An 18904-nucleotide genomic window follows, 5' to 3' on the forward strand; every position below is an offset into this window, starting at 1 on the left:
ATTTTGTTGCTTTACTGAATTGATTTGGAGTTATATAAAGACATCAAGAATAGTAACTAGAAGACCTTCAAAAGTTGATTAAATGAACATTTTTGTTCACTGATTTGTGTCAATTACATTTCCCAATTATTTTGAATTTTTTGGTAGAATAAGCTCTAACATCTTAGAAGCTTTTTTACTTTAACAATCGTCTTAGATGATCCCTTTCATTCAGGAGAAAGCTATAAACTTTATTTATAACTATAATGTGACATATATTTAAGTATCTGTTTTGTCATATTTGGTATTTTATCTGTCCCTCTGGACCCGAAATGACTGAAGACAACCAACTTTGTATCTGCTACAAGTTGAGCATAGGTCTTGATAAATATTTGTTTTCTTCAACCATATGTATGTATGTTTAATACTCTATATTACTTAAGAAATATTGGGTTTTTTTAAATAATATTTTCCTAACTGCTTATTTCTAGGGAGTAGGAATATAGGTGGAAAGAAGTAGAGGTTGCTCTTAACATTATTAGGTTTGTCCCCAACAGCATACTGTGGATGGCCTGGCTCCTCCTGGACAAGCATCAGATATGGCTTCCAAAAAATATTGCTAAAGTGGCCAGTGAAGTGCAGCTTTCCTCGCAGGTTAAGGAACTCATGGACTGGTGGCAGTAAATTGGCCAGAGTATTTTTAATTCTGACATTTACTAACACTTGTGGATTATTTCCATTTAAAAAAATTTCTTCCCAAGAGGCCTTGCTTATTCAAAAAACAGACAAAACATAAACATACCCTGGAAGGAGAAACTATGCGTAGAAGAGACATTCTGCATACAAATGAGGTGATCAAGTCTAATTCCCCTTTAGAGAAAGAAAAGAGTCTTAACAGAGTCAAGTAGATTCAGTCCCTGATGAGCCTTTTCTGCCCTGTAGGTAACGTTCCTCTATTCTCAAATTGAACTGTTTTCGACATAGCTTACCCAAACCAAAAACCTACTGCTATTCGGTTCCCAAGGCTGTAAATCTCTACGGAAGCAGAGTGCCACATCTTTATCCTAAAGAGCCACTGATGGTTTCGAACCGCCCACCTTTCAATTAGCAGTCCATCATGTTAAGCACTGCGCCACCAGGACTCCTTTACATAGCTTAATACCATCTAAAATAAAATTTGCCAGATTTTGACAGACACTGAGGAGGTGCCTTCCTTAAAATTAAATATAAAACATGGCCTTTCTGTTTTGTAGGAAAAAATCTTGGAAAATTGCAAATTTCTAACTTATGAATTAGTCTGAAGGCCATAGCTTTTCCCTGTATATGATGCAATGACACTTCTATTTATAATATAGCTACTTATGAATTTTAACCAAACACTCTTTGATAACTAATGGCATTCTGTATATTTACGAAATTATCACATACTGTAGGATGCTGCTTTTTTTTTAAGAGAATAAATAGCACAAAAGAGTAAAATATACGGCTTTAGTTGATTTTGGAAACAACCTGAAACTATGAGCAATCTTATGTCATGGGTGACAGAGAGGATGATTAAAAAAAATTTTTTTTTTTTAGGATTTTAACGGGAAAAGAACTGGCACCCCCAGTATATGCTCTGCATTTATATGCATTAAAACCTATGAAATAGGTGTAACTTTTGTTATTTTCAAAGGAGAAGCTTGAAGCATCAAGAATTTAAGCAACTTGACCCAAATCAGACAGCAGTGCAGGAATTTTTACCCAGTTTTTCAAACTTCTCCATGACATGCTGTTTCTCTTATTTATAATAAAAGTTTGAAGTATGTGTGTATTTATATCCATTTGTGAGGCTTAAATTTGCCCCCAGAATACCTCTACCTAAAGTAAATGTAAGCTATTTAAAGATCATTTATCAAGCAATTTATTGCCATATCTCGGAAGATTTCGTAACACCCAACTCAATTTTTATTATAATTGAAAAGCGTATGCCCAAAGATTCTAACAATTGTGTAGGGCATGCTGAAACAAATAAAATATTCTTAGAATATACTCATTCTTCCTGTAAGCAAGGGACCATCTTTAACTAATTCCAAAATGGCCATGATACAAAGAAGTATAAACCAAAAAACTAAAACTGCTTTCTTCCAAATATAGCCGTGACATATAAATGATGACCATGATTTTCATACAGGATACAGTATACATTCCAGAATAACTTTAAGAAGCAGAACAGCTGTGATACTGCTGACCTCCTTAAAACAGAGGGTACAGTTGTCCTTTAAGAATTGTTGATAAATAGAATGAATAGCATTCCCTATGTCTTGGTTCCTGGGAGAATCTGGTCTTCTTCTGGGTGGACATATATAACAAAGCAGAATTTATTTTGAAACATGATTTAATATGTAGCTATAAATAAGTTAAGGATAATAAATGCATGGCTGATAAGGCCAGAAAAGGGTCCTGGATCATCAGGTCCAGGGTTCTGCATTGTGCAAGACTTTTTTCATCATCATGGAACTTTATCTTATCTCCTTTCAAAAAGGTATTCGGTTGTAAATGTCTCTGTTTTAGTAGCAACATTTCATGCAGATAAATGCAAATGCAACTATCATAAACCGTATTTCTAAAAATGGGTCCTCAAAACCATGAATCAGGGAAAAACTATAAAGCTTCATCTTTATCATATCATTAAAAGCTATTTCTCAGGATATAGTAGGTGTTGCTTCTCTAAGTAAGCAGAGTTGTTTTTGCAGAAGCTCATTAACAATGAGTTTCTCATAGTTTGAGAAGATGGTGCCGTTGCATGAGGAGTGGGCATTAAAACATAGGTTTGTCAAAAATGAAGTACAAGAGAAATGTCTCGTATGCAGTGGTGGGTTCACAGCTTAAAGACTGGGGGCAGTCTTTAGATTCAGGTGGGGAACTCAAAAAGAGGTAGTAACAAACACTGAGTAAATACAAAAATAAATCATAAAGGAATGAGGGTAGGAGCAAAGGTGAGTGAGAGGGGAAAGAATTGTTATTACTGGAAAAACTTTGTGCAAGTCTCCTAGTATACTACTTTATGTAGAAGGTTCCCTTCCAAGCAGGAAAAGTCAAATAGTCATAACGTAAAAAAGTCAGAGATCTCTCAAAGTCTTCTCAAAACTTTTAATACTTCACAATAATGAGAAGCCATATGCTGAAGGAGAAATATTAATAGAAAATGCTGTCTTTCAGATGCTCACTGAATCAATTGAAGACAGTTGACACATCTTTAGTAAGCTGTGTATGAATCTTAGCTCATTAACCACTCCTGTATTATGTATGCTGAATCCAATCCCTAATATGACACATCAATAAACCAGATCTGAAAAGGTGTCATTTCGATTTTAATGTATCCGATTTTATTTTTAGATGTTCCACCACTTAGAAGTGTTGGTGTTATTTCCTGATTTTACAAGCTATGGAAGAGTGGGTGCGGTATTGATCTGAATGAAAGACCACTGCTTTCTTATAACTGTTTGCAAAGATTTTGTCTTGATTATATTGCAAGAAAAAAAAAAATTGTTCCTCCTTAATCATAGTTCAGCCCTCTCCAGGCCATCCACTTCCCTCTCCAAAACTTAAGTATAACAGAGCCACAAATATTCATGTACCACTATCCAATTGTCTAATTCCTCAAGTGTGAGGAAAATATTTCCATAAAATATTCTTCACGTCAGACGTTTCTTATAGGTAGACGTGGGAACTACCACATACTTTTATAATGATTCTTATAAATAACTGTTCACCAATCTAAGCATCAATCACTCAGCCTATCACAAAGTATTTAGTGTGTTGTGTAATGCCAGGCTACCTCAGCAATACCAACTCAGTTCAACTATCAGCCGCTACACTTTGACCGCTCAGTGCAGCCAGACAATAGTCTAATTGTTTGAAGTAAAAGATGAGCCACACCCAGTTTGGGCTTCAAAAAAGGTGAGGGGGAAAAAGAGTGAACATTTATGGAGTGTTGACTTTTCACTAGTCATTGTGCTAGGTGCACTACGCCTCATTTTATTTAATTCATAAAACTATCCTTTTAGATGTTATTCAAAGAGAGTAAGCAACTTGCTCAAGACTACACAGCTAATAAAGAGCTGGTACAGAATTCAAACGAAAGTCTGTTTCATTTACATGTTCATGTCTTTCACTCGTTCATTCATTCTTCATTCATTCAACCCACTGTATTCCACTATAAGTATTGCCTAGCTTTACAGGAAAATCCCCAGATTGATGAAGACATTTGACAGATGTTTAGACAGTGGAAATACTGTGTAAAGTGTTGTGTAAGTAGAATGTTCTAAATGGAGTGAAGCAGAAGAGGGACCGTTGAGTTTATCTAGGGAAGTTCATAAATCTTTTACCTGGTAGCTTAACAGACTCGTGTTTGATTTGCTACCCAAGCACCATGGCAGTGGCCTTGTAAATTTAAATATTTCCAATTAAGCAACGCCCAGCCTTTCTTAGACTCACCCCAACTGGATCATATGTTTCCAAAAACTGGACTTTGCTGCCTGCTGCCATTAGGTCGACTCTCTACTTATTGTCTGTCAGACTTAATTTGTGGCTGCTGCTTCTGTAGACCTCAATGTCAACAGATCCCTTTTTGGAGACTGACAGTGATGTGGTCATTACTATGATCAGGGATTTCAGTGAAATTAGAAAAGGTTTTTCTTCCCCTCCCCTCGCCTTCCCTCCCCTCTCCTCTTCTCTTCTCCTTTCCCCTTTCCCCCGCACTCTGTTAGTCTGTATCACTTATAGGCACCTCTCCTGAGGTACTTAGAATATGTTTCAAGGACTAAGTTGCAGTTCCTTCAAATCTTCAACAGTTATCGGATGCATTCCTCCACAATAACACTTAACAAATATTTTGCAGCAACTATCTTCTATTTCAGGGTGAGCTTTCTATCTGACCGAAAACACTCTTGGAGAATTCCAAGGCAGGAGCTTTGGTGGCACAGTGGTTAAGCTCTTGGCTGCTAACTGAAAGATCAGTGGTTCGAACCTACCAGCCGCTCCACTGGAGAAAGATGTGGCAGTCTGCTTCAGCCTTGGAAACCCTATGGGGCAGTTCTGCTCTGACAATGAGTCAAAATCTACTCGACAGTAATGGGTTTGGTGGAGGGTTTTTTTTGTTGTTGTTGTTATTTGCCCCCTAGTTTTGTTGAAACAATTCAGGCGTCCTCAATCCTAACATCCTCTTTGCTGCTGGAACCAAGTGATTCACAAGATCCTTAGGTAAATTACACTCTTACCATGCCAAACTATGTAAAATGTATCCATACGTACGTATGCGTACATATGTGTCCATATGTCTGTGTGTTGTATGTGCGTATACAGGAATATGTACATGTATATGAATATGTGTATAATCATTGGTGTGTGGCATTAACTTCAGATGCTTAGATGCAAGCTATCCATTGCACCCCTGACCTAGGCATCTTGTTCCAATTTCACTCTTCTCTTTATTGACTTGTCTTACATCTTTTTATGAGTTTCTGCTGTCCATAGGTTCCAATTGGTCCTATAAAGCACCATATTTTCCTACCATCATTAATCCACAAAGGAGTTTTCTACCCCTTTTGCAGAGAAGATTAGATCTGCTGCTGGCAATGATGTTGCAACCAAACTGCTTTTTCTGTTTTCTCTAACTCTCCCCTTTGTCTCTTTCACTTGCAGCTGTCCAATCCATATTATTTTGAAACTTTTCTAAGAATAACTGCAATTTTGAATGCTTTGACTGTGGGAAGCATTATTTATAGGTCTTTGTGGTTTTAGGTGGAAAAAGAAGCTTCCAAGCAGAGTTCTACTAGGAATACTGCCCCCATCTCACTTCAGCCAAATACCATCTTCAGAGGATATTTTCCTATAATTCCTAATAAAGAGGTTTTTTTGCAACAATGTATTGAAAATACTTTCTGATTCTGAACTCTTTCTCATCCTACTCTGTGAAGTTTACAGGGTTCATAGAAGTATGAAGTTATGAATTGGACTTTCTGAAGTACATCATATTAAAAACTGTGTTTGGCCTTAGTATAAGAGATCCACCCTCAAAGGCTTCGAAACACAAGGTCTTATTTTCTTTCATGAAAGAAACCCAGAGGCAGGCAGTATCCAAGGCTGGTCTGACTATGCTACAGCATCAGGGAGGCTCATTCCAGCTGCTTGTTCCACTGTGCATAGCCTCATTTCTCAAGGTCATATCATGGTATAGCCATTGCATGTCCATTGTAGGAAGCAGAAAGGACAAAAACAGAAAGGCAAGTCCAAGAGCTAAATCAGCCCCCTTTACGCAGCCTCACCAGAAAAACCCCACGTAACTCTTTGACTTAAGTCTCATTGCCCAGATTTGGTCACATGGCCATACCAGCTGCCAGGGAGACGAGGAAATTTACGTTTTCAGCTGGGTATATTGTCACCTCCTTAACAGTGAGATTGTCTTGAGAAGGATAAAGAGAATGGATATTGTGTTGGTGTCTGCCTTACATATCATTCTCTTATAGGTTGTCTTTTCCAACAGTGGCCTCTTTAGGTTCATCAGGAGCTCTGTGTCAGAAGTTAGACATAAAGCATAGGAAAGACATAAAGCATACACCTAAGTCAGTGTATCTAATATCTTTACATTAGATAAACAATTAAACTTCTAAACCAAAAACCAAACCTGTTGCTGTCATGTCATTTCTCACTTATGGAGACCCTATGGGACAGAGTAGAACTGCCCTATAGGGTTTCCAAGGCTGTAATTTTTATGGGGGCAAACTGCCACATCTTTCTCCCATGGAGTGGTGGGTGGGTTCGAACTGCCGACCTTTCTGTTAACAGCCGAGCACTTTAACCACTGCACCACCAGAGCGCCTCTCTAGATGGTTAGGACCTGTTCAAGCTGTGTTAAGTTGAATTCCCTAGTGTACTAAGTATCTTGGTTTTTACTATGTCATCCGTGGTTTTAAAGGAAAAAAAAATAAAATGAGGGAAAGCAATGTATGTAATATGCAGTTTTCTAGAACCTCCTATGTTTTAAATGTATGTGACCAGCTATTATGCTATTTAAAATTTAGGTTTTTTTTTTCACTCCCTTATTTTATAGCAAAAATAAAATGTGTTAGAGAGAAAGGAAAGAAATAGAAATAAATAAAAATAATTAAAAGGTAGATCCTTTGATCTCCCACAGAATCATCAGCAACAGAATACAGTACTTATACTTAATCACACTGGGTCCTCATGTATAAGTTTCCTATGCTTGCTGTAAGAAATCACTGTAAACTTAATTACCTAAGAATATGCAAATTTATTACCTTACAGTTCTGGAAGTCAGAAATCAGAAATCAATTTCCCTGGGTAAAAAAAAGACATCAGCGGCCCTGTGTTCCGTCTAGAGGCTCTGTTTCCTTGCCTTTTCCAGCTTTTGGAAGCCATCCTCACTCCTTGGCCAGTGGCTCCACATCACATAGCCTTTTCTCCCACAGTGTCCATCTTCACACCACCATTTCTCTGATTCTGACCTTCCTACTTTCCTCTTACAAGGACCCTTGTGATTATTTTGGGCCCACTTGGATAACCCAGGATAATCTTTCTATCTCAAAATTCTTACTCACATCTGCAAAGTCCCTTTTGCTGCATAAGGTCACATATTCACAGATTCGTAGGATTAGGACGTGGGCCATTATTCACTCTACCACACCGTGTAACATCAGAAAACATTTTAAAGAACCAACCCAATACCTCAACTTAACAGAAAGATCACGTTAAGGTCACACCATCGCTGCTTTCCTACTACCATGATCTAATTCAGAGTCAAAATAAACCCGACGAGAACTATGTTGAGCACGCCTATTGCTTTGGTTGTTGATTAGGACTTTTAGTTGATAAATCCTATCCGCAGTTCTCCTAAGAAAATTTTCTCATGTGTCTATGAAATCCTACTCTTTCCTAACTTTCTTTTTCAATTTCTTTCAGAAAAGCAAGACAACAATGCAAGAATTGAAACTGTAAAGTCTCTGGTACAAAAACTCCCTCCACCAAATCGTGACACCATGAAAGTTCTCTTCAGACATCTAACTAAGTAAGTTGTAAAGGTTTCTGAATGTGTCATCTTATTATCATTTTCTAAATGAACAGTATTTAACTCCAGATCTTTATGACAAGAGTTTCTAAATGCATCTATCTCAGATTTCCCCCTCTAGCTGATCTAAAACTTCCCTGAAGATGATGGGGAATGTACTAGAGTTAGGAAGGAGAACCTACAGAAGGACCTTCTGAAAGAATTTATTTTTTCTGGCCTTTACAACAAGTAAATGTTTGTTAAGTGACTGTCCTAACCCTTGCCAGAGCCCTGCCTAGGATGTACCATCTTTACCTTGATATCTAGTTTAATGGAAAGAACATGATTCAAATATAAGTTAAAAACCCAGCCGTACCAAATACCAAGTGCTGTGATCACAAATAAGTTAATTAAACTCTCTGAAACCCAATATCCTCATCTGTAAAATGTTGAATCAGATTGATAACATGCCATCCATGGAAACTGCTAAGTACTCCAGGCAGAAAGGAGAAAAAAAAAAGCAAATGTAAAAACCCAGAAGCTTGGAAGAGCTTATTTATTTGAAAAGCAGAAGTTCAGCCAGCATGGCTTCAGCATAGTGAGCAAGGGGGATGGTAGAAACTGAGGTCCCAAAAGTTATATCAGTGTCACATCACAAAGGTTGTTGTGGGCCATGGTGAAAGATTTGAATTCTATTCCAAATATAATGAAGAACCACTGAAGAGTGTTAAATTAGATGAGTGTAAAAGGTCATTCTGGCTGCCGTGTGCAGAATGGATTGCAAAAGTGAAAGCAGGGAGACCTACTTATTAACAGGCAACTATAATAGTTCAAGAGACCTGGCAGCACAGTGGTTAAGAACTCAGCTGCTAACCAAAAGATCAGCAGTTTCAATCCACCAGCTGCTCCTTGGAAACCCTACAGGGCAGTTCTGCCCTGTCCTATGGAGTCACTATGAGCTGGAATCAACTCGACAGCAACGGGTTTGGTTGTAGTTCAAGCAAGAGATAATGTGGCTTAAGTGAAGCTCTCAGAAGTGAATGGAGACAGTCTGAAGGTGGATCAGGTTGGATTTGCTGATGGTTAGGATGTGGTGGGTAAAGGAAAGGAGAAATCAGGTGTGCTTCTTAGAGTTTGACTTGGGCAAGTGGAGAATTGGTATTGCCAATCGGTGAGACTGTGGTAGGGGCAGGTTTGAAACCTCCGTTTTGGACATGTTAATTTCGAAATGACTGATAATCATTTGCCTTCTGTTAACACCTTGTCAAGATAAGGCAGAGTGCAATACAAGTGATGAGATTTTAGCTTTCACCATATATGTGTGTTGAAACCCGATAGAGTTTCAAATAGTTTGGGAAGTTTTGCTTTCTTAGGTTAAATTCTCTTAATGACCATGATCACCTATTCTTTGGGATGAGTCATTCTTACAGATTGTTTAGCTAATCCATTACATGATTTTTAATTGTAAAAGTAATACATGCTAATGCAAAAATAAAATTTAAACAGCAGTGGTATACATACATCAACATTAAAAGGTTAAATTTGCCTACCAGCCACTCAGCCCGCTGAGCAGAAGTAAATAACATTTTGATATATGTCCTTCTAGACCTGTTCCTGAGCACATGCAAACATTTGTGTGTATGTTTGCTTACTGTTCGAAGCACTTCATACTGCATCTGTCGTTCTGCACCTATTTTGTAACTCATGAACAGTCTTTTGTTTCATTAAACAGATTTCCCTGATTCTCTCTAATGACGATGTCTTAGTTACCCAGGGCTGCTAAAACAAATGGCACACGTGGGTGGCTTTAAGGAATAGAAATTTATTTTCTCACAGTTCTGGAGGCTAAAAGTGCAAATCAGGGTCTTGGCCATGTCTATTCCTCTCTTGTTGATAGCCCCAGACATTCCTTTGTTCTTTGGCATTTCTTGATTTTTAGACAATCCTCACATGGGTATCTGTCTTCCTGTGTATGATCTCTATGTATATTCTGATCTTTTTATAACTCAGAAGTGATTAGGCTTAAGATTCACCCCCATACTGGTATAACCTCATTAGCATAACAGAAGAAAACCCCTGTTTCCAAATGGGGTCATATTTACAGGTGCAGGGATTAGAATTTCAACACATATTTTGGGAGACCACAGTTCAAGCCATCACATATGCCATAGTATAAATAGGTAGATGGCCGTGGTATAAATAGTCCATAATTTGCCCAACTAGTCATCGCATCAGGGAACATGTTTTAATCTAATTCATCATCTTAGTTTTTCTCTAATTTTATTCTCAGAGGACACACTTGTCTCGAAGTTCAGAACATCCTTTATTGTTAGAATGTCTCTTCTTGTCACTGCTACATACTGGCTACCATAGGAAGCCAAATATGGTTCAGTGAAAGGATCTTGGGCTTTAGAGTAAAAGAGTGAGAAATCTAGAGCCAAATACTTGTCTCATATTTTACTGCCATTATGATTTTAGGCAAACAAAATCGGATTAAATAATGCCGACCATATCCTGTGGTTATGATTATTAAATTAAATAATACATATACAATGCCTGCACAGGGTAAGCATTTCTCAAATGTTAATTCTTTTGCCTTAGTACCTAGACACACCATGAAATGGGTTTCAAGTTACAAGTAAATACTGGAGTGCTTATCTCAGTAACTTTAACTGAACCAAGTCATAAAACAAATGGAAAAGTATACTTTTTAATGCTATGCAATACCTGGTCTTGGTGTTCTTGTCTTGAGACATATCCATTACTTAATCTCAATTATTGCTTTTTTTTTTTTTCAACTGAAAGAACTGCTATAAAATGAAGAAACTAAGAACTCAGCTAAATTCTCCACCAAAAAATGAATAAATAAATAAAACACCCAGATGAGAATCCATCCAGTTAAAAACCTACGAAGGATGGGAATCTCCCATATTATACAATCCCAGCATTAAACATTAATACTTGATTATGTTTCTTATATCTAAGTTAATTCCCTAATTTTGTCAGAACATTGGTTTCATTCTGTTTAGCCAATGAAACAGATGTTTAAAAATAAGACTTAAAGTCAGATTATTATATCACCTTCATAGCATTCATTTTACAAGGCTGCTTGTTATAGATGGGTAGAAAAAGTGTTATTTGCCAGCCACCAACCTTTCCTGGGTGGTGTGACCATATTCCACCCTTCACCAATTTATAAACTGGGTTTAATTATGCACAAGTGTGTGCATATGATTATATCTTGTTAAGCATTTCTTGCTAAGTTTTTGATAAACAGCCAATCGTGGCATGTCATCAAAGCCTGAGAAGACTAAATAAGAAGATTGTTTAACGAGAATTTAAATACATTCATGTTTGAAAGAATCATTAGAATGTTTTCCTTAGTCTTGATGTATTTGGTAGTTCTTCAGAAAATCTACCGTCAACACTTGTATGTAGTGTTTATTCAAAATTGTTGTAAATATATATATTTTTTGAAGTTTGTTTAGTGAGGGTCAGGGAACATAATGAAGTGCCACAAATTCCACTTGACCTACGTACTCTACAGCCAACAGAATAGAACTCCATCTTTGCGGAGCTCTGAGTTAAACTCTTTTCCTCAAAACAGAGCAGCTACCAATGGAGGAAGCTTGCATAATCAAACTAAAAAGTGAGTTTAAGTCCTGGTCACAAAAGACAGAATTTGTAAAGGGTTATGATGATATTAAAGACAAGATTGCACAATGGCTGCATAGGCTGAATAGTCTCAGAGTCTTCATTCTTGATCAAACTCAAGGTCAAGTTCTATGCTTCTGCTATGATAGCTTGAGACCAGGAATTCAAAATAAGCTGTCATATCAAAATGCCATCCACTAGAAATCTTTATAATGGCCACTTTCACAAATTGGCATTACAATGATAAGCACGGGAAGGTCCTGTGCTACCTTCTGAATCGTCAAATAAAAGGCAAGTTCTATCTCTATAAAATATATGTCAAACGCACTTACCTGCAGCCTCCTTCTTTGGAAAAGCAGGGAGGCAGAGTGAAGATGAAGTTAATGGGAAGGAGGACTTGAACGATAGTCTATTTGCTGATGGGTAGTAGTTTGACGTTGAAAGCCAGGCGAAGGAGTTCAGTAAGAAATAGGGAATAGGGAGCCATTAAAGCTATATATACCAGGGAATGGCATGATGTTCTCAGTGTTCATGAAAGAGCCATCTGACAACAGAGTGTAAGGTGAAAGAAGTTGAAGGAGAGGGGCCAGGAGAGGGGAGAAGCAATAGGAAGATGATAACAGAACCCAAGAAGCCACATGGAAGTTGTAGTTGGATTATTGTGCTGGACATCAAATGAAAGAAACAGTCCAAATCTTAGGATTTTTCAAAGGAAAAATCCACATACTTTTATTTCTATCATTTCTTTATCTCTTGCATCTAGTCAGTCATAGAGATATTTCTTAGGTTTTAATCCCTGGTAATTGGGAAAGACATCCCCCTGAGAGCAATAAAAAAATAATAACAAGCAAAAGGAAATACTCTTTAGAAAGTTGCTCTTTCCTCTAGTTTGCAAACACAGACAGGAGAAAGATGATGATGAAGTTATAGAAAACTAAAGAAATAGGGTGAACCCCATTTTGAGAGGTATGTGTTGAATCAGGCCCTCTATATGCTGCTGGTTGACATGTATAAGGGCACAACATATAGGGAAAGCCATATATGTAATGTATGTTAAGAATGAAAACCTTTCAAATGTTTGTACCTTTTGAGCCAGTCATCTGAATTTCTGGGATTCCATCTTAAGTAATATGGGGGGAGGGCTAGTTTATGCCAAGATAACTGTTTATGACAGTATTATTTGTACTGGTGGAAACTCGGGAAAAACCTAAGCATTCAGTGATAGGGGAGGATTTTATGGAACACAGTACATCACATCAGCTTAGTGGAATGTAGTTCACAGCAAAATTTATTATTATTATTATTTGGGCAAGTGCTCATATTAAGTAAAGAAATCAGGAATATAATAGTTTTACAGTCAAAGAAAGTATAATTACAAAATACACGGGAAAATGTATGCACATGGAAAAGATTGTAGAATATTCGCTAGAACGTTAATATTTCATTCTTTGAGTTGTTGAATTAGTAGAAGTATTTTTTCCAGGTGTGTTTCATTTCCGCCTAACAACGGTATAGAAGGAGCTATTGAGGTTAACAGAACGGATGAAGAGATCAGGCTTTGGAGTTAAAAATTGGACAGGTCACTTAAGTCTAAGCTTCTGTTTTCTCATCTGTAAAATGGAGATCATAGTAGAGCCTATACCTGTGGAAAACACTAAATGAATAGTGTTTATAAAGGGTCTTGAACAGTACCTAGCACATATTAGGCACTAAAACATTATTCATAATCATGTATTGTTTTCATAATGAGGAAAATATAAAATCATTTTTTAAAGAAATATGGGAAGAATTGTAGAGGCTGTGTGGGGTGAAATTACTGCTAAATTTCCCAGCGTCCAGAAATTCCTCATACCACCTCAGAATTTTTTCCAAAACTTGGGTTGCCTGACTCAGTTTCCTAGAGTCCTGACACTATACGTATTTATAACCCATTTGGCACCCTCTGTGATCCTCCACAGCCCAACTCTATTTTGTCACCAACTCCATAGCGACTTGACTGACACCTTGTCCCATGTTCTCAGACCTAACTACCTTCAGGTGATAGCTTGCCGATATGATAAATCTAGTCTACCTTACTTTTAGGCCGGTGTAAAGAGATTAAAGACAGGACAGGCCTTCCTGTGCTTCTTGTCAAGAACTTCCCTATTTTAGCAGTTTTCTAGGGACAATCCTCTTGCCTTGTCTAACTTGTCAGGACCCCAAAAGAATAAACAAATCTTTCTTTGAAGAAGTAGGACTGGAACGCTCCTTAGAAGCAAGGATGGCGAGACTACATCTCACATAATTTGGACATGATATCAGGAGGAATCAGTCCCTGGAGAAGGACATCATGCTTGGTAAAGGAGACAGTCAGCGAAAAAGAGGAAGACCCTCAAATAGACAGATTGAAACAGTGGCTGCAACAGTGGGCTCAAGCCTAACAACAATTGAGGATGGCATAGGATCGGGCAGTGTTTCATTCTGTTGTGCATAGATAGCTATGAGTCCAAATCGACTCGATGCCACCTAACAACAACAACAACTTGTCAGGATGATTCTCGTAGTGAGAATTACCAGCTAAGCTGAACAAAACCCTAGCATTGTTGAAACTTGGTAAGTGAGATATTTCAAAGCTGGTGAGACCTTGCTCTGTACCTTAAAGCAGCCAGTGTAAACACTCCTCAGAGTCCCTAGGTGGTGCAAACGGTTAACCTGCTTGGCTGCTAACCTAAAGGCTGGCGATGGAGTCCACCCAGAAGCATCATGGGAGAAAGACCTGGCAATCTACTTTCAAAAAAGCACAAAAGCCAAACCCCTTGCTGTCAAGTCGATTGCAACTCATAGCAACCCTAGAAGACAGAGTAGAACTGACCCATAAGGTTTCCACAGAGAGGCTGGTGGATTTGAACCACTGACCTTTTGGCTGGAGCCAAGTTCTTCACCACCACACCTCCAGGGCTCTGAAAAAGCAGCCATTGAAAACCCTATGGAGCACAGTTCTATGCTGACACACATGGGGTCGCCATGAGTGAGAGCTGACTTGAAAGCAGCTGGTACAAAACACTCCTTAAATCCTGTCAGCTACCTATCCACCTAGGACTGCCTCTGACTTGTGAAGTACAGGAATTATTGTTGCCGTTTTTATTAATAAGGTATTCTAACCATTGCTGAAGTCTTTTTCCACATTTTTACTCCCAGGATAAAAATAATACATGATAATTACAGAAAAATTAGAAAATAAATACTTAAGTATTTCCACAGAGCTAAATTGCACTAGTTAGCCAAATTTACTTTGTGTCATGCATTTTGAAAGCCAAAACAATCTCAAAATTTTAAGAGAAGGGGAGGACACAAAACAGCGTTCAATTCCCATACATGTACATCTTATTCAGAGAAAGTCAAAGTGTCTTAGAAATGTCTTTTAAAGATGACTTATGAAATAATGCCATTCACTGATTTTCAAAACTAGTCTTGGAAGAATATATTTGCCACAGATTTTAGGTGCAAATAAGCATTCTTGTAGGAGACTTGAGCTTCGTAAAATAGGTTGAAAGGAAAGTGAAAATCTTCCCTTTTGCATTGACTCTAAGAAAATCGTCCAGCTGCTCATAGAATTCCAAGGTGAAAAAATGATATGGCTGAATAGACAAATCTCGTAGAAGCATGCCAGTTGAATGCTTCGTTGAAAGGGGAAACTGTTGAGCTGTGGCTATTTTGTGAGAGTAAGCCGATATGTAAAGCTTCTCTGTGGTCTTCATGGATATTAAATAAAATATTCTGCAAAAGCCTGTCAGAGGCAACTTAAATGACGGTGACCTAGAAATACATGGGTTGTATGAGGAAAAAATGGTAAGGAAATATTTCATCCACCGTATCTTTAAAAGGGTACTGTGGGCATTTCTGATATCTTGGGGGAGAAAGAAATAAAGATGGTTAAAAAATAGACTTCAGAACCCACAAGCCCTCACCCTTCTTTCTGGTTGTCAAGAGCAATGGCTGGTGAGGCTCTCAGCATCCCGTCCAGGCTTCTAAAAGCTCAGCTTTGGTGTGCTTTGGAGCAGGGTGTGTTTTTTCTGTGCTGTCTTCTGGCATGCCGTGCTTTTTCTGTACTCTTTGGTCTTTCACCCAACCACAATACCTGATATCCAAAGACTTGCAAGCCATGGGTATTTTCATTGGAAAATGAGGAACCTGTGCAAATTGTTTTTTATTTTATTTTCTTCTCTCTTTTTTCATTTCCTTTATTTTTTTTTCCCCCTGAGGGGCAGGGGTTGCAACTTGTTTGAAATAAGCCAGAAGCCTAAGAGCTCCTTTGCTTGTGTATTTGAAATGGCACCCTAATCGCTTTGAAGAGTTAATGTGCTTCCTATGAGCCTGAAATTCCTCAACTGGACTCCCGTGGCAGAATTTGGCCTGGTAGTTAAGAAAATTAATTACTCTGATCGTGAGGGTGAAGCAATAGTTCCCAGCTCCCCGTAGTAATCATTAAAATGTCATCTACTTAGGAGACATCTTGGCACAGGATTTATAAGGATTGTGAGCTGGGGACGAAGGTTCAATGATCCTTCCAATGGTGTATCCTTGTTCTAGAGGAAGGCTTTGATAGAGAAGGTTTTAAGACGGGAGTGAAGTTATTACTTTAGATCTCTAGATATAACATTTCAATGGTAACATTTACCACTGAATAATAGCAAATAAAATAAAACTTAAAATGACTACTGTCCCATCTATCACTGCCTTCCCTATTGTTAGTGCTGACCCATGTCATGGAGTATTTCCCTAGTCAGAGGTAAAGTTTTTAAGTTGCTCTCTCTGCCCCAGTGTGAATCTTGGTCATTTATATAATGGAAAGACCTGGGGGTTTGGAATCCAAATTCCAATAGGCTCCAGTCCCAATCTCACCTTTAGAAACCATACAACGTTGAGAAAATCTTTTAATGCCTCCAGACCTCCCTTTTGCTCATGTGTGAAACAGGTCAAATAAATTCACATTTGTGAAACTACTAACTGTAACATTCTCTCCACTCATTTCTTCGAAAAGTCTTAACTGAGTACCTACTATATATCAATCACTAAACTAGATCAGGTGTTGGTAAACTGTGGTCCACTGGCCAAATCCAGCCTGCTGCCTGTTTTAATCAATAAAGTTTTATTAGAACACAGACATACTTGTTTGTCTAGTGTTGCCTATGCCTGCTCTCACACCACAATGACAAGAATTGAGTCAATGGGACAAGCTGAGCAGGGCCAAAAATCTTTATTATCAGACCGTTCACAGAAAAGTTTGATGACCACTTGATTAAGTGCTACAAACATAAGAAGAATCCTACCCTGATGTACCTTATAGTCTTTGGGGGTACATAAATTAGTAAACGAAAGGGCCTAGCCAAGTTGACACATAACCCCAACCATTACAGGTTCCATATGCCTTATTTGCATAGTCCCACCGAATCACTGAGTGTGAGTCCCAAAGACCATGGCTAGAAGGGCCATATTAAGTAATTCATTGCACCACAATTATAATAAATATGGTGTGATATTACAAGCCACTATGAGAGCATGGAGCAGAAGCTAAAATTTACCCAAGAGAAATCAAAGATACCTTCAACAGGATGTGGCACAGGCTATCTTTAAGGATGTCAGTTTGGCAGACAACAGGGCTGTTATAAGCAGAAAGAATAGTGTGGACAAAGGCAAGGAGCCAGGAGAGATATGCTGTGATAAAGGAATGGCAAGTGCTCCCGGAATGATTGAAGAACTGGAGAATGTAAAGAAAAGTGGTAGAATCTGAGCCTAGAAGAATGTAACCTAGAGCTAAATATGAAGAGCATCAAATGCCGTACTAAGGAGTTTGAAATTCATTCTGTAGACATTAGAGAACTCACTGAAGGATCTGAAGCAGGGAGATAAGGTGATCAGATTTGTTTGCATTTATAAAGATCACAGTCTTTCTAGTGATAGCCAGTTCTTACATTCATCCTTTAGCTCTCCAAAAGCAGTAATAATCTATCAGGTATAATAATAATAATAAAAAGGCTAAATCTTTGTATAGCATCATCAGGTTCTGAGAATAGAAATTAAAAAGAACCAACACGGTCCCATCGTCCATTAGCGTATAGGCTCCAGAAGGGCAGGAATTTGTGTCCTTTTGTTCCCTGCCTTATCTCCAGAGTTTAGTACATTGCCCTGCACATTGTGGACATTCAATAATTTTTGTGAGTAAATGGAATCACTTGAGTTCAGTAAACTAGAAGATGATAATCTAATAGCTAGTGAGTGATCCTCATGAAGACCAACTTTTTTTTTGGGACCTTGTAACCATGCTGTACTTCAGACTCTTGTTATTAGCTGCCATTGAGTTGATTCTGACTCATGGTGACCCTATGTGTGTAGAGCAGAATTGCTCCATAGGGTTTGCAAGGCTGTGACCTTTGGGGAGCAGATTGCCAGGCCCATCTTGGACTAGGGGATATTTATCATTTTACGATGATGAAGAGAAGAACGATGCTGATTGTCAAACAAACATTGTTAAGACAGACATGCATGTTAAGACTACCCAAACAGAATGATAGATGGGTGCTACAAGAGGCTGACCTTACTGCAGAAGCTGTGGCCACCCCTCAGTGACTTGGCACGTGCTAGACCAGTTACTGCTATACATGTGAACTGCCAGTTCTTCTGATTTCTCAATTTTCTGGAGTTTGTAGAGGACCTTGGAAAATGGAGCTTACATTTAATATCTCTGATCATAACTGTTACTTCTAAACTAGAGAATCCCTATCACTCATGACTCCTGTTACATCAACCCCAACCTCCCTGCCTGCCACTTGTTTCAAATCCAATACTGACTTCATATTCCCTTGAAGTATTTAGCATTGGGAGAAATTAAAAAAAAAAAAAAGAAAGAAAACACTTTGACTTTGGTTTCCTTTACAAAAATCTTGCCCAATTCAGCTAAGTGTATAAAAAAAAAAAAAAAAATTGGTTTCTCTCTTTTATGGAGCATAGACACAGCAAACTTCAAAGTAGAAGGGGGGAAAAATCAACCAGCCCTCAAGTCACCTGATTTCCAGTCCACTAGACCACACTCTGCCTTCTTGCCAATACCAATACTCAGTTGTGTTTCCAGGGAAGAAGGAGTGGCAAAACAAAGAGTGAGAAAGACAAGACAAACATGATACAGGCACAGGCCCATCACTCAGATTCTCTTGATTTTTAATTGAACACCAGTTATCATCCCACCCC

At 38.2% G+C, this 18904-nt stretch overlaps 1 protein-coding gene across 1 annotated transcript in view; it reads left to right on the top strand.

The window, feature by feature from the left end:
* Positions 1-18904, top strand: part of ARHGAP15 (Rho GTPase activating protein 15) — a 710489-nt gene that overhangs the window by 635427 nt on the left and 56158 nt on the right. The window contains exon 13 of the mRNA XM_049887125.1: positions 7942-8047. Within this exon, the coding sequence (XP_049743082.1) occupies positions 7942-8047 (106 nt within the window). The remainder of the gene's footprint in view (positions 1-7941; positions 8048-18904) is intronic.

The sequence above is a fragment of the Elephas maximus genome, chromosome 6 (assembly GCF_024166365.1).
Source record: "Elephas maximus indicus isolate mEleMax1 chromosome 6, mEleMax1 primary haplotype, whole genome shotgun sequence".
Classification (NCBI taxonomy): Eukaryota; Metazoa; Chordata; class Mammalia; order Proboscidea; family Elephantidae; genus Elephas; species Elephas maximus.